The sequence below is a fragment of the Gavia stellata genome, chromosome 12 (genome assembly GCF_030936135.1).
Source record: "Gavia stellata isolate bGavSte3 chromosome 12, bGavSte3.hap2, whole genome shotgun sequence".
NCBI lineage: Eukaryota > Metazoa > Chordata > Aves > Gaviiformes > Gaviidae > Gavia > Gavia stellata.
In genome coordinates, this window is record NC_082605.1 from 20,973,441 (window position 1) to 20,989,145 (window position 15,705).

General features: G+C 39.6%; 1 protein-coding gene across 1 annotated transcript in view; it reads right to left on the reverse strand.

The window, feature by feature from the left end:
• Positions 1–14,959, reverse strand: part of SHQ1 (SHQ1, H/ACA ribonucleoprotein assembly factor) — a 54,821-nt gene extending 39,862 nt beyond the window's left edge. Inside the window, exons 1-7 of the mRNA XM_059823297.1 lie at positions 14,945–14,959; positions 12,458–12,640; positions 11,336–11,400; positions 10,329–10,451; positions 9,414–9,565; positions 7,442–7,554; positions 5,791–5,918 (exon numbers count right to left, since the gene is read on the reverse strand). Coding sequence (XP_059679280.1) covers positions 5,791–5,918; positions 7,442–7,554; positions 9,414–9,565; positions 10,329–10,451; positions 11,336–11,400; positions 12,458–12,600 — 724 coding nt within the window. The 5' untranslated portion in view covers positions 12,601–12,640; positions 14,945–14,959. The remainder of the gene's footprint in view (positions 1–5,790; positions 5,919–7,441; positions 7,555–9,413; positions 9,566–10,328; positions 10,452–11,335; positions 11,401–12,457; positions 12,641–14,944) is intronic.
• Between the last annotated feature and the right edge of the window lie 746 nt (positions 14,960–15,705).

The window sequence follows — 15,705 nt, forward strand, 5'->3', positions numbered from 1 at the left end:
CCCATCAAGCCAAGTCTTGAGTTCCACAGCTATCTCTAAGGAAAATAACTGAGCAGAACTGATCTCCTTTTTTTTTATGTTAACTAAAATACTATGTTACAATATTAAGTTTTTTTTAATGTGTACTTCTATCCCTGTAAGTTAAGGAATCGGCAATACCAGATAAAAGAGGAGATTAGTCAGCAGAGAGCAGATTAGTCAGAAATAAAGTTAGCTATTGATTTTAATTGGTAGCAAACAACTCTCTCCTTTTCAAGCTCTTGCTAAGACATTAAAAGAGGAAAGGCAGCACTACTCTGACTAGAAAGATGTCCAAAGGCTTTGCTCAGGATCAGCGTTTCCCCCAGTGCTAGATACTGCCTTAAAAATACTTGATAATAATACTGTAAACAAGTACCTGAAGTAATGAAGCTGATTTTCTATTGATTTGTCTCTTGTGCTTGAATTTGTTGCTATCTGATACAGTATGAAAGGTTACTGAAACTTTCCACAGTGCTGACATACTGGTAACAGCTCTTTCCTGTATGGACTCTACAACATCTAAAAAGGTGGCACTGATGAATCAATAAAGGGACTCTTTCCCTTGTACGCGAGGCCATTTTTGCAGAACTTGAAGGAAGTGGCCATCTTTGAGATGCCCTAAAGCTCTGTCAAGGAGACTGCGATCAGATGAGCCTCAGTTCTTCAGGAAGTAAACTGTAAGTCCTGAAAACACAAAGCTGTCTTTCTCTGCACGTTATGCTCAGTCAAGTCTGGTTTGTTCATCCCTGCCCTTTCTTTACAATTCTTTCATTCAAATTTTAGCTCCTTCACAAGTATCTTTTCTTCCATGTCAAGCTTCCACCCTTCTCTAATTCTCAAAACAGCATTTACAGCACATTTCCTCTATATCATTTCTGACCTTCTGCCTCCAGGCATTCTCCATAAAATTACCAGACTTGGACAGTCTTTCCAGGATCTTGCAATTTCCTTTATACTAATTTTTGTCACTACTCTTCTAACAAATCTGCAGTTCCTATAAACTGTATCAAAACCACACATCATTCTTTCTGCCGTGTCTTACTGTTCTTGCCTTTTAAAAATTGAGATACTTTACAATAGAGAACCTATCATTTATATGTTAATAATTTTGCATGAATAAACAGCCATCTTTCCTCACATGAAAAATACTTGCTCTGCAGCAGAACAGTGCCAGGAAGGTACACATACCCAAAAGACCGAGTAAAACAGGTAGACAGAACAATTGCAGATATCTGATAAAAAAGAAAAGTGATTCATCTTAAACTTATGAATCTAGCAGTAATGGTTTGTATTTTAGCAGAGCCCTACTGAAAGGTAGCTCTTTAAAAAGAAATTGCTTTGCATTCTGTAAAGAGATCAGAAAGAGAGAATGGTCACTGGTAAGCATGAGAAGTTACCATAAACAAAATAAATTATCCCTCGAGCATATAAATGTCATATATAATACGTACGTCAGCCTGAGCCTTTGAAGATTATTGTGTTGCTTAAAAAGCAGTTTTTAGAGGTGTGCAATTTGAAGTAGAATAAAAATGAACTTTTAACTATGTTGAAAGTGACTGTTACAAAATACAGAACTTCTCATCTGGAACCTGTAGAAGCAAGACTAATGTAAACTTCAGCAGCAGCAGCAAGCAAGCTTTCCAAAAGTTTTATTCCCTCATGGGAAAGGCTATGTAATTAGTTAGGCTTTATGGAGTATTATTTCACTTGCATTAGACATTGTAAGCGTGAACAAAATATGAGCCATTCAGCTTTAGAAAATGTCCACTCCAAAAAAGATATTTTGCTACAAACATGATGGTGAAACCTGCTCTCTAGTATTTCTTCTGGTTCCTCAGCAGTACTGCAAAGGCAATAATCTTAGCTGCCTGGTGGCTAACAAGCCTAGGGGGAAGTAAACCAACAAAAAAAAACCACGAAGGGCAAGAAGAGACAATACACAGTAAAATGTAAAAAAGGACAAAAGAAAGAAGAGACACTTAGAACAATAAAAGAAGAAGAAATTAAAAAAAGACAAAATGCACACATCATGCACACAAGCTGGAGAAAAAAGTAAAAAGGTTAAATAGATTCTCAAGGTAAGGACAGAAGAGATGTGAAGACTTTAAATGCTAATGAGAAGAGCTGATCCAAAAAGAAAAAATTTGGTAGCAAGACATTAAAAAAATTGATGATGTGAAAACAAAAGAGAGAATAACCAGGGATGAAAGTAAGAGCAGTAATCAACCAAACAAAATCTTCAGTTAATTGTAATGCCATGCAAAAAAAAGCTGCGACCTGTATTTCTAATTACACCTTGTAGCTGAAGACATTATAATGACAAAAGTAATCAAGTTTTTGGTTCCAAGAAACCAATGAAGATAAAAACAAAAGGACATAAATGTAAATCAGCAAAAGGAAGAAACAAAATAATTCCCTTAGTTCAGTGTTTCTGAACAAGAAAAATATACTTTTAAAGAACCTGCTAGTTTATGTCACTTTCCCACGCTAAACTCACTTTTCCGTGTAGTAACTTGGAGTCACGTTCCCAATGACATTCCTAATTCCACAGACACTGTGTAGGTGGGAACGGTCCTAATGGCAGCAGTAACAAAGCACAAAATACAGGGACTCTAAAAGTACATGGTGTCAAAATCTAGTGCCAATACCCCAATATTGTGATAGCCTGTACTGAAATCTACCATCAGTTTTAACATTACCATTACTATCTTCTTGTCTTACCAAACAGCCATTTACCTTCAATAAAGAACCCCCTAAAAAGATACACCATTTCATGTTTGAGGGTAGCGGACTTCCCCAGTACGAGATGCTACACATCTGACAACATGCGATGTCCATCATATCTCTCAGTTTCCATGTTCTTGTGTAATGGCTTTGGATAGCACATGTTTAATCATTACATAACGTTCCTTCACACAGGACACACAAATGTTTCTGCAAGCTGACCATGGCAGTACACCTACCACCAGTTGTACACATTTTAAACACCCTAATATTTGCAGTCTCTTTACAAGTTGTAGGCTTGGAAGTCCTCATCATGGAAGATGATGAAAATTACCTTATTTTTGATGCTTTCCTTAATATAGGACATGAATTTGGAACTCAGGAAGAGTAAGAAGTCCGGGTACTCTTCATTTTATGCCTCTTTTCCATTAAAAAATAAAAACTAACTGCATGAAGGTTTCAATCCCTCCTCCTTTATGCCCTCAAACAGTTTTAAAAATAAACAGGGGACATTTGTATCTGATTTTTATAATAAAAAAAGGTTTGGCCTCACACCTACCTGCAGGGGGATAAGTGCCTACGAAGAATCACCACACACCACTTGATAAAACACCTTGAAATATACTGCAATATGTATAACGTTTGTGCCCCTAGAGCTTCTGTGCTCGAGTACCCTTTGGCTTTTTATGGCTAAGCACTAGTGTTCAAAGGCTTCTTACTACAAGCACACTCTAATACCAATGACAGCCTCCTTATCCTTCTAGCTGTATGGCACACCTTGGCTTAATGCAGTCAGACTTCTCCCCGGTTCTACTGGAAGTAACATAAAATTTCAAGTAGTAAGGAAGCTCCTTCACTTAGCACAGTCCTTGTTTCTTTTTTGGGCCTTTTCTATGTCACTTCTTCCACTTACTCAGCATGCATACTGGAATACATATTAATGCAGATATGCAGTCAAATTGCATTCAGCTTGTAAGAATTCCTGAATCTGCAACTCAGATTAGCCGGACCATCCCTTTGACTGGATAAAGTATAAAAGCAATACAAAACCACAGGGAACTCGTCCTATTGATGATCAGAATCCAGGTCCGACAGCCTGGACCCACCTCCGGCCCTGGTGTACCTCCATTCGTAACAGACCTTCAACTGGAACCTGTACTCCCTCTCATGGCGGTTTCTTTCACCACAGCTCACTCTGGTTTAGGAACCTCCAAGTGTTTCACATCCTCACACAGCCGCCTGCCATCCCCAGCCACTGTTGCCATTCAAACACTAGTAACAATGTTACCAAAACAGAGGTTTTTGTGGGGTTTTTTTCAAGGGAAAGGCTGGGTTGTTGTCATTAACATAACACAAACACCAGACGGCCTCTGCCATTACTTAACTTTTCTCAAGATCCTCAAAACTATGTGAGCCTCTTCACTCAGCCATGCAAAGGTCCAAGTAAGTTTTGATCATCCTTATTAAATAAGTATTTGTTATAACAAATTGTTTAGAGAAAAACATGATCTTTTATGTAGCCCCGTTTTCTGCATAACTTTCATCAGCAGGCTTGCCAGGCTTTCAAGTAGTTTGTCTGTTGTTGTTGGCCCTAAACCCCAGCAACATAGGTATGTTTTTCTTCAGAATTTCCATTTGGAGTAAAAACATTCTTTATCAGTAAAATCATCCAGCAGCTCTTCATTTTCATTATATTCCTTAACACAGGAAAACATTAGCAGTGTTTCATTTACTAAGGAGTGAATGGATAAAACCAAACAAAAGAACCCCTCATTATTCTATTTTCAAGCCTCTTGTACCTTTGTCCAAGGCTTTAAATCAAATGCCTATGATGGATATAATTAACAATTTCTGGCTTCAGAGGCTGAAAAGAGACCAGTAACGAAGATCAGATTTCATTCACAGTAAAATACACAACATTACCCAAATCCCATTGTTCTTCTCCTGTAGAAAATGTGAAAGTGCAGGCATTATTAGTGCACTAATATTTGTTAAGAACCCCTGGTGAAGGGATTATCATTATCTATTTTAGTAATATCGGATTTTCATACTACATAGGAAATGAACAGAGGACAATAAAAGAATATGCATAATAGTAACCTGTAATGCTCTCTGCAATCACTGTATATGGAAAAGTAATCTCAGTTATCTGTTAACTGTACTGTTCAAGTTCATCTACTAAACCTGAAACCATCCCTTTTAGTTTCTAAACGGACACAAAGATTTTCTTTAAAAAATGTCTGAGACCCATAAAAATAGCAGTAGAGTAATAAATACCATGAACTTCTGTCGTACTGTATAAATAAAACAAAACATCCTACAGAACATGTGTTCATCAAACAGAGATAAGGGCTAATATTAGTACAGTATTCCACTGCTGATTCTTGGAAAACTTGCTGTGAGGTGTCTGCACCGTATTTGGAAGTGCGCACAAAAAACAGTTTTGACTATTTTTTCCATTGAAAACTTAGCTAGGAAAGGGAGAACAGTTACTTGAAAAATCTGAAAGAGGAGATAAGCACCAGCAACAAAGGACCTACTTTCTAGCTATCACAATTGCCACACAAAGATAGCTTTGATTTGATTTCAGATGCCATGACTTACTGACACCAGCAGCTCCTTTGAAATCTTAAAGATTACAGCATACCCTTAAAAGGGAACTTTTTCTTCACAGATACCTGAAATTCTACAACGGCCTTTATGAACAGTTAATTTCAAAATTTGTTATGCAGACAAAAAAGAGATCACACATTACACTACATAGTTAACAGTTAAACGCTTAAGATGAAATAACCACTTTATAATCCACTGTCAACTGCTCCACACACAACTGTCTCAAAGATTTCAGAATGTAACTGTCCCTCAGAAAAAAATTTTTCTTTGAGGACAGGAGAAGTAACAATACCCCTCTAAAAAGAACAGTTAAGACTGAAAATTGTAGGGTAAAACCATACTTTTTCCTTCAAGAACAATAACCTAGAACATAACATAGCATCACAGCAATTATCATTCAAGCAACAGGTGTCTATACATATATGTTCTCACCAAATGTATGAGTGTCATGTTCCTGATGACTTTCTCCCTGCAAGGCTATCATTTTTTTATGAGCATCAACCCACCACGGTTTGTACTTTAAAACATGCTGGATAGCTTCATCTTCAAAAAAGTCAGCTCTAGAAAAAAAAGTCATATGCTATTTATTTCAGTTTATAGTGTATGTATATTTCAATGCACACATAGAATACATGTGACTTGGCTCCAGGCTATTTTCCATACATTAGCAATAGAACAAACCTGACCAGTATCTGTTCTTTGACTTAAAACCAGAAAATAAATCATTATTAAAAGCATAAGCAATATTCTCTTATCTTACAGTACCCCTTTCTTACTTCCTCCACCTTTCCTGAGCCACCCAGAAGCCTAGGAAATTGATGAGCTTGCAGCATGACATGAAGGTGAACAAGCCTGATTTGTTCTGGATAAATCTAGAAGAAAACATTCCAAAGAGAAGACTTCTCAGAGAATGTCACTGGCAGCAAACTTGATTTTACTGGGAAGCTCTCCCACTTTAAGACTACGTATACTTTGGGGAGGAAGGGTACACAGCTGAAGGGCAAAGATGAAGTAGGGATAGGGACTGACTTTCAGGTAAACAAAGGCATGTTGTAACAAGGTGGAAAAAGAAGAGTTGCACATGAATTCTGCAAGAGGAATGACCTCCATCTCAGCACAAAACCACTGTGGTAAAAATCTCAATACAGTAATTCTGGAAGGATTTATACTAAAGGATTCAAGTTCTAAGCTTCCTCTTATCATTTCAGCTTTTTCTTCAAGCCAAACAATAATATAAATACTGAGAACTAAAAAATGCAGGAAACTTCTTAACACTTTCTCAATCATCATACAAAGCCTGCCCAGTTTACTGAACACAGAATGTAATTTGCTTTACTCTCACACTGACAGATTTTTTGATGCTTTCCTTCAACGTCTTTATAAAGTAACTTAAAAATATCAGCCAGCATACATTCTCCTCAAATGCACAAAACACTTCTGTTTGCCACTGTTTCTCCCAGAGCTGTCCTTCTCATGAGGGTAAGCAGGAAAACATTTTTTTTGTAGAAAGGTTGGTATCCTTTCCACCTTCATTACATGGGATGAAGCACAACGAAACAAAGCCTTGGTTTGGAACTTTTCCTCATTCTGCTGAAAAAAGGTTTCATGTCATGAAGGCAAAAAACAAAGTGGCCTAGACAAAATCTTCACAACTTCAAAACTCAAATTTACTTCCTCATAGACCAGAATGGTTCAGTAATCGTTGTTTCACAAGGGGAATACATCTACAAGTTCTGGCATCTACAACCCAAAACGCTGGCAGGGATTGGCTACTCAGCTGCTGAAGAGGTGAACTATGAAACAATGTTCTGCAACAGTTCACACCAGCCCCTGCTTGAATACAGACTTAAGCAGTAATTAAACAGTAGAGTAACCCCAAAACAGAGAAGCAATGTCTTGTGTCGGTGTCACACTTAAGAATACCCTCTAAGCCTGCTGTGACAAGACAAAGAAACAGACAAATATGAAGTAAAGCTATTATTTCCAAAAGTGATCTCAAAACCAATCATTTACCAAAAGAAGAAGTTAATATATTTCAACTGAGGTACTTTTACTTGACCAGGGGAAGTAAACCAATACTCACAGGTAATGATCAGGCTCAAACTTGGCATCCTCAGCTGCCAGGCGTTTCCTCCTACGTTCTTCTACAGGAGTTTGGTCTGGATCCTTAATGTCAATAACATCACTGAGTTCATCCTGCAAATGGGACAAAAATTGTATGACCAAGCCGCAGGTATGATATGCAAGATTTATGCAGTAAGAGTTCAGGAAGGATACTTATCAGCACTACTCTGAAATCCCTAGTTGCTCTTCAACCTCCCTTTCAAATATTCCAAATTCAGGCTCCATTGTGCAAATAAAACATGAAAATTCCAAGGAAATTCAATTATTTGAAGCTCCTTAGAATTCATGATACTATGAAGTCTATTCAGGCCATTTTATCATAAGGCAGGCAGGTTATTTTGCCTTACGACAAAATTTGCAGTGTTTAACAAAAGCACACAACTGCAAAGATTAAAAACATAGATACTGTTCTTGCGACTTTTGAGGTTACTCTCACACTCCGAAGCGGCCATACATTAACGGGCAACTGCAGTGCCCTTTTGAGCATCATTAAGTAGTGGTACATTAATGCTGATAGGAAATGTACTTCTTCCCAAATTTCATGGTAATAAACCACTGTACATATCCTAACAGAATGTAAATACTTTCTCCACAAATAGCAATCCTTCTGCTCCAAACCCTGAAAATACTACAAGTCATGCAATAATGAGTTATAGAGATACAAAATTAAGTTGCCTTAAACAGTTACAACTTAAATTGCTTAGAGTAGGAACACTACAAAAAATTAAGTTATCATCTACTATTTTAATAAGAGCTCTGTATACTATGAATATTATTATACTACCTAGCATGCTACAGGTTGTACATTAGCTTCAGTCTATTCATTAATCAAAGAAATTGCTGAACACACAAGAGCAAAGTAACTGCATTTTAAAGCTCCTATCCTACCAATCAATCCACAAAAGCAAATTTCAGTGCATCAGCATAACCCTAGTAAATCCTACCAATACCAGGTGAGCAGATACCTTGAAGAGTGCACACATCAAAAGTTACTGTCTTGTGAGAAAAATCAAGTTTAAAATAAAAAGTACAAAGAGAAAATTACCATGAAGTTCACAATGAAAAAATTTTAATGCAAAAACAGTAACAGGACCTCTTGATTAGCCAGCTTTATTTTCTATTTTTTTAATAGAGTATTTTCTTTTTGATTTAAAAATAAATTTAATTTGGCATTTGAAATACACTTTACATCGACATTAAGCATGTTTACAGTCAGAATAGAAGACAACGCAATTCTAACGCAAAAGTGGTTAGCGGGGCAGCTGTTAACAGCCAGGGCAGCTATCTTAAGGAGACAGGGTACACACACTGCTGGGCCTTGGCACTAGCAACTTTAAAGCTCCCTTAGTTAGGGAGCTACCCACCTGCTATCTGCAGGATTTACTACGGTTACATTCACGCACTGAAATTTGCTTTTGCGGATTAACTGGTAGGATAGGAGCTTTAAAATGCACTTACTTTGCTCTTGTGCGTTCAGCTGTACTGTTGCTGGGCTGTGCTGCTAACAGCCTGTAGACAGCTTGCCAGAACTGTTCACCTGGCATGTGGCCTACTTCACACAGGCATTTTCCTCCGTGCCTTCTCAGGCTAGCTGAACCATGCTGGTGACAGCAGCCCACTTCCAGAGGCCATTTTTACCAAGGATCCCATTCAGCCCTTTCCTCTAACACTGAAATTACTGCAGAAACAGATCGGCCTGTTCACTCTGCTACACAATTAACTCAGTCTCCACCACACCCTACTTCTGCAGGAACAAGGATTGTCTGTCCTGCTACTTGCAACACCCTAATATTCTCAGTCACAGAATGGTATAATGGAGAAGAACAGTTACCTAACGATCCCCTCCTGACTACGGAATGAGCCAGGAAGCCCACCCAACAATAAAAGTTACCCAGAACTTTTATGGTAGGCAAAGACAAAAATGCATGTACCTGCAGCCGCTGGAACACCCCTGACCGCAAATTCCCAAATCCGTAACAGTAGCGTAGTGGTAGAGTGCTTCCTGCGCTTTCTTCGTAAGGGGTCTGCTCTATTTCCCAGTCAAATTCTTCTTCCTTCTCCTCAGACAACTCAGCAGAGGCAGCTGTATACATTGCACGGTCAGAGAAAGAAAAATTATTACATAGAAAATATGTATGATTTAATAGAAAGGCAAACACTGATAACACAATAAGCCTCTCTCATTTCAATACATCTTTTAAGAAATCTTACACAACACTGGATTATAGATGCAGATGCTTACATCAGTAATCCATAGGCCCTGCTCCAAATTCTCCAACTTTCAGAAAATGAAGACCAGGAACACTAAAGTTTAAGTATACTCACTCAAAGACTGAATTAATTGTTCCACTGATTTCAACAAGATGAGAATTTGATGCTAGGAGAACCCTGACAGGAGCAAAGTGATGTTAAAACACAGAAAGTCAAACCTTCTTGTCTGTTCAATACTGATGTTAAGCAAGTCATCCACTAGAACTTATGGTTTTAATTAGCTTCTACTATTTGAGCTAAAAGTCCCGTTGTGCTAGCTTGTAGGAAGCAGAATTCTCAAATGTGTGTGTATTATACAGCCACTAGAGGGGTACAAAGATCTACAAAGGATTAGCGTATGTTAAGCACATTTTGGAAAAATGTAAACATAACTAAGCCTAAGATGACATGCGTATCACCTACAACACATTTATTTTTATACTTATCTATACTTTCAGATTCATTCACACCCTTCTCCTACCTTGGGCGAGACAATAATAGAAAAACTCTATTTTTCTACATATATCGCTATGTCGATCTATAATATTTCATTATGTACATGCATCACTAGTATAAATAACATTTTTTTGTCATACCTATCTCTTCCACTAAAGGTTTTGCTGATCTTGATTTCTTTGGTGCTAGAAGAGATGTCAGCATGTCTAGTCCCTCAAAATATTGGCCAGGAATCTCCTTAGGTAACAGAACTGTAAAAGTTCCTTAAAGGAAAGTCAGAATATAGTTATTGCATTAAAATATCCAAGACAAACAGAAACGTACATTTTTGCTCTAATGAAAAAAGCTCACAGAAACTGGGACATATGCAGGTAGCATTTTATTATGCATCGATTTCTGTATTTTTAACCTTAGTTCAGAAGTTTCACAAAAATCAACAATTTCAAAGATAAAGCGTTAAAGAGAATATCTAACCAGCTGCGGTCTCTTGACTCATATTGTATAAACACAAACCAACAGAACACAAGCTTTGTCTTATTTTGAATCCTTCCACCAATCCAGCAATCAACTAATCACAGGAAACTACATTCAGTAATCTGATTATTATCTTAAGTCAAGCACATAATAAAGGCTTCACAAACAGCAAATCATAGGGTTTTTTGCTGGTGGTTTTTTTAATGAATACATTAATTCCAGAAGGTAAATATTTTATTCCAGAAATACCTTCCACCTTAAATGTGTGGAGAAAGGCTAATGTCTTCTCTCTTAAGACATAACCAAGAGACTGCCTCAGGATTATCTCACTTCTACTCAGCACCACCTGACTTCTCTGCAGATTTACTAGACTAATGATCTTGGTACAGTGACATGTCTAGCCACCACAGGGCTTGAAGAGGACTTGTACGCAATTGTTTCATTATTAGGACAGTTCTGAACACACCCTTTGTGCTGAAGGATGGCCTAAATAAGTACAATAAATTCTGAGCAAGATTTTTTTATACTGTATAAGTCTTAAGAAATTTTACATTTATTTCCAGTACTATATAATTCACTCAAGTTCTATACAATTCCAGTGCAGCGAAGTATAAACTATTGGCGAGTTAGTAGCATTTTTAATGGCACATATACTAAGAACATTAACTAATACCTTTATCCGTATTATAAGATGCTTTTTCTCTGCCATCTTCTACAATTCTTCCAGGAAGTGTCAATCTGTGGGCAAAAAAATGAGATGCCTCGTTAAATGCCTGACTAATTCTGCAACTTAACATCTCAACCTATAAAAATGTAAAGCACATTCCAAAAGCAGTACAAAGGACTTAACTACATGACTTCTGTTGATACTAATGTAAGTCATGCAGTTAAAACCCCATGTACTTCAAAATCTTTTTCCCTAACTATTGGTACAAGAGATCAGCATCTGGATCAGCATCTGAGACAGGGAAAATTTGTGACTCCGGGTTTCCCAGCTTGGACAAGGTTACAGCCACCACAGAGATGAGAGCCTTGGCACTATGTGCAACACCTGGAAGACTCTGCAATTTAAAAACTCTAAGCTAACCCACAGTGACAGGATATGAGAACTCATCCAGAGTTCTTGTACTGCTTATTCAGAACAACCAATTCACTGCATTCTACCAGTCCACTAAAATCCCTTGTGGTCTACTAACGTACGTAGGGGAAGCATGTCCAAGAATACAGGAAATGGAAAATAAGAAAGGTTAATAGCTCGTCAGCTCTTACATGCCGAAGGTTCTCTTAACACTTTCATACTGAGACTGCCTCTTGTTCCTTTTCTATAGCATAGTGCTGAACTTGCTATCTAGAGAAAAGATACAGCCTGGAACCTCACTTCCTACTGCCTCCACTCACATGACTTTTCACCACTTATGTTATTATGAGTGCATGAAAATGCATTCTTCACCAAATATACTGTAGCTGGCTCTCAACAGGGGAAAAGACACTTATTCTACACAACTTGCATACATTCACAGAATTGTCTTGCCATTTTACAATTAAAAATCTATTATAAAGTAAATTTAGAAAAGTATTTCTTTAAACTCCTTTTAACATGATTCAATGGCTAGAAACAAAGAGGCCAGATCCATAAAAACAATTCCTTGCACAAAATGGGCTGTCTGCCATCTACAGTGTAAAAGCTGCAAATGAGGAATGTTCTGAATGGACCAAGATGAAGTTCATCCTCTACTGACTTATTTATTTTATGAAGTTCAATTATTTTTTTTTTTTAAATCCTTCCACAACTTGCCTGAGAAAGTACGGCTTAGCATAAAATTTAAAATCTTCCCCTTCAAAATACACATCAAACTCTGAAGCTCTGGCATAAGGTACTTTGATTATTATTGTAATAAAGTCCGGATCCTGGGTCAGCTCAAAAGCTGGAGTTATCATGATGAGTCCAGCAAGAAAAGCAACCACTGGCTGTGTGGCCCTATCAAAATAGGAAAACAAGAAAGATTATTGCAGTTCCCAATTTATGAAAGCAAATAGTGTCTCTTCAAAATTCTGTATGAAGAACATTCTCACAAAGTTGTCTTCCACATGCTCAAGGAGAAAACACTCATGACAACAGCAACAAAAAGAAAAAAGTGTTATGAAGAATCTGAAGGTACCACCTCTCTGCACCTTAATGAAATAATTAAACATAAATGAATGCAAACATTTGGAGCACAGGAAAGCACCTATTATATTCCACATAAAAAACACCCTAAATTCAGTCCTAGAACTTGGCAGCTTTTTGTAATTGTTTATTATAATTTTCCACATAACAGATGTTAGATCTCTACAGTTCATTAGTGAACTGATCACCAATCACTATTAGAAAAATATTGAAAAACAGTACTACTTCTAAAAAATTCAAGCTGTATTTTATAATTCATAAACATATCAGCCACAATACAAGCAAAAGACTCAGTACACCCCAAAAGATTATCTGAGCATGCACACTAAGCATACTGCTCTTCACATCAAATTTAACGCATAAGCCACTGGGACAGTACATGCACAGTAAGTCAAAGATGCTCCTTTGCAGTGGGCTCATGTCACAAGAGCCATCTGAACAGTTTAAACATGAGCAGTTGACACACACAGGATGTCCAATGGAAACATGCTTACTATTTTGATCAGTTTGCAGTGTTTTCACGAATTTTGAAGAAGCATCCAAAACCAGCATAACGTCGCATTCCTTCTGAAGATTGAGTCAAAGAAAACATAAATAATACAGTAATTGTAACTGAATTATCTAGAGGATATCTGGGATCTCCTTAACCAAGTGTTTCTAAGGACACTTTAGGTCAACATCCATCAGAACCATAGGTACATAAGCATGCATATATATTTAGCATGAGAAAAGGAATTTACATAGTACCATTCACCTGATACACTACTCGTCTGACTCTTCAATAACTTTAAAATGCAAGATAATTCCTCGGTTTAACTTAGAATCCAGTTTTTTAATGGGGGGGGGGGGGGACACACACCCACAAACTTTTGAAGGTTAACTTTTTAAGACAAAAATATTTTCACCAAAAAATGCAAAACAGAACTATTACCCAGGAAAGAGCTACTTTTCACCTTCACAGTTATCTTTAGTAAACACATCCCCATTCTTACAACTTCATGAGCATACATGGAGCTTTAACCATTAATAGGGCTAAATTAACAGATCACCCATTTTTTCGTATCAGTAATTCATATGGGTATGCTACCTCAAATGACAAGTATGAAAGAAGTGAAACTCCCTCTTTCACTTGATTCCAGAGCAACATTCCCACTTTCCAGGCTGAGCAGCTGCCGTGCGCTTATCGAGTTGTAATTAGATAGGAAATACCTGGTTTGAAGAACCCTTGCAAGCCAATGTACATTTCTGTGGACTTTCTTCTTATCTATTTAAACACCACATGCTGTCTAACAACATGGGATAGGAGCTAACAAAAATCCACTAGCTCATTTAGACCTTTCAAGGGTGATATGCCAACCTGCACTTTTATTTTCCCGAATCAGAGGTTCGTAACACTTAACAGCAGCCCCAAAGCCAGGCCCCGCTGTTCCCGCTCCGAGCACTGCTGCACTGTTGGCACCCCTGGCACAAATTAACTAACCCAAACTAATCTGGGGGTTCCCCCACAAACCCCAGGTTTTCCGCAGCCTGGGAACCACTGCCGCCCATCCCACAGCAATGCACTACTCCATCCCCAGCAGCGCTTGCTCCAGTCTACAAGCAAGTATCCCAAAATAATTAAGCTTCCCAGCCTTCTCTGTAAGAAAACCTGCTACGCTCTAGAGGAAAAAGAACCCGCCACCCAGCAGAACTAAGTGTTGCCGTCGCCGCAAAGGGCTGGCAGGAAAAAGGCCAAACGCTTTGCTCTGCTCTCCCTCAGAGGCACTACAGTGAGGCATAATTTCCCTCCGCTGCTCGTTAACCTGGGTCAAAGGCCGACTTTCAAGCCGTACCGCGGGGCACACAAGGGAGCCCCTCGGCCGTACCCCTGACGACCGCGGGACAAGCGGGGAAGTCGCTAAGACCGCGGTGAGGGGCGGGACGAGCCGAGCTCCCACCAGCAGACCCGCACCACGGCCGAGGGCCGCGAACCGCCGCCACCCCGCTCCCCACCGTCTCTTAGACGAACAAGCCCTACGAGAACGCGGCTGCTAGTGGGGGGGGTATCCCGCACCGTTCCCCTCGGGTCGCGCCCCGCCGAGGCAACGGCCCACCCGGCGCCACGCCGCCACTCACCGCGACCGCGCCGCGGTCCCGCTCCTCACGGCCGCCCGCCTTCTACCGCGCGCGCGCGGGCGCTGAGGCGGGCGGTGCGCATGCGCAGGCAGCTCCGGCGGGGCGGGAAGCAGCTCCGCTCGGAGGGGCTGCCCCGGTCCGGCCGCCTCCCTCAGGGGCCGCCCGCCTTCGGAAGAGGAGAAAAACGGGAGGCGTGAGAGCGTAGTACCGACAAGTGGGCCGTCTCCGGGCCGGGGGGAGGCCGAGGGAGCCTCCGCCAGCCCTCGGGCCTGGCCTTCCCTCACGGTCTGGTGGTGGTCGGGGCGCCCCGGGCCGCGCCGGCGAGGGAGAACCTTCCCTCAGGTTCCCCCCACTGGCCTTATTTTTTAACAAAAGTCATGAGATGGTGGGCCAGGCGTCCTGGTTTAAGGGAGGTCTAACGATCTCGAGAGATGAAAGCAGTATTTGATGGGATCCTAACCCCCAACAGCTGCAATCCTGATAAATGATAGCAAAATGCTAGTCAGAGGATGGGGTGCTGTAGTGTGAAGATTGCCTACATAACTTCAGCTCATTCCTCCTTTGTGATAGCTGCAGCCACACCTAAAACTGTAGGTATCTGACACGGTTGCATACTGTTTCTTAAACGTAACAGGCTACTGAAAGTAGATTGTGTGTCTTGCAGCTCAGAATATAAGATGCTTGTATGTGTAAGTAAAGCATGCGGTGAGAACAAGTACCTCTGGAGAGGAAAGAATGAAGTTAAGAACTGAGTAAATAGG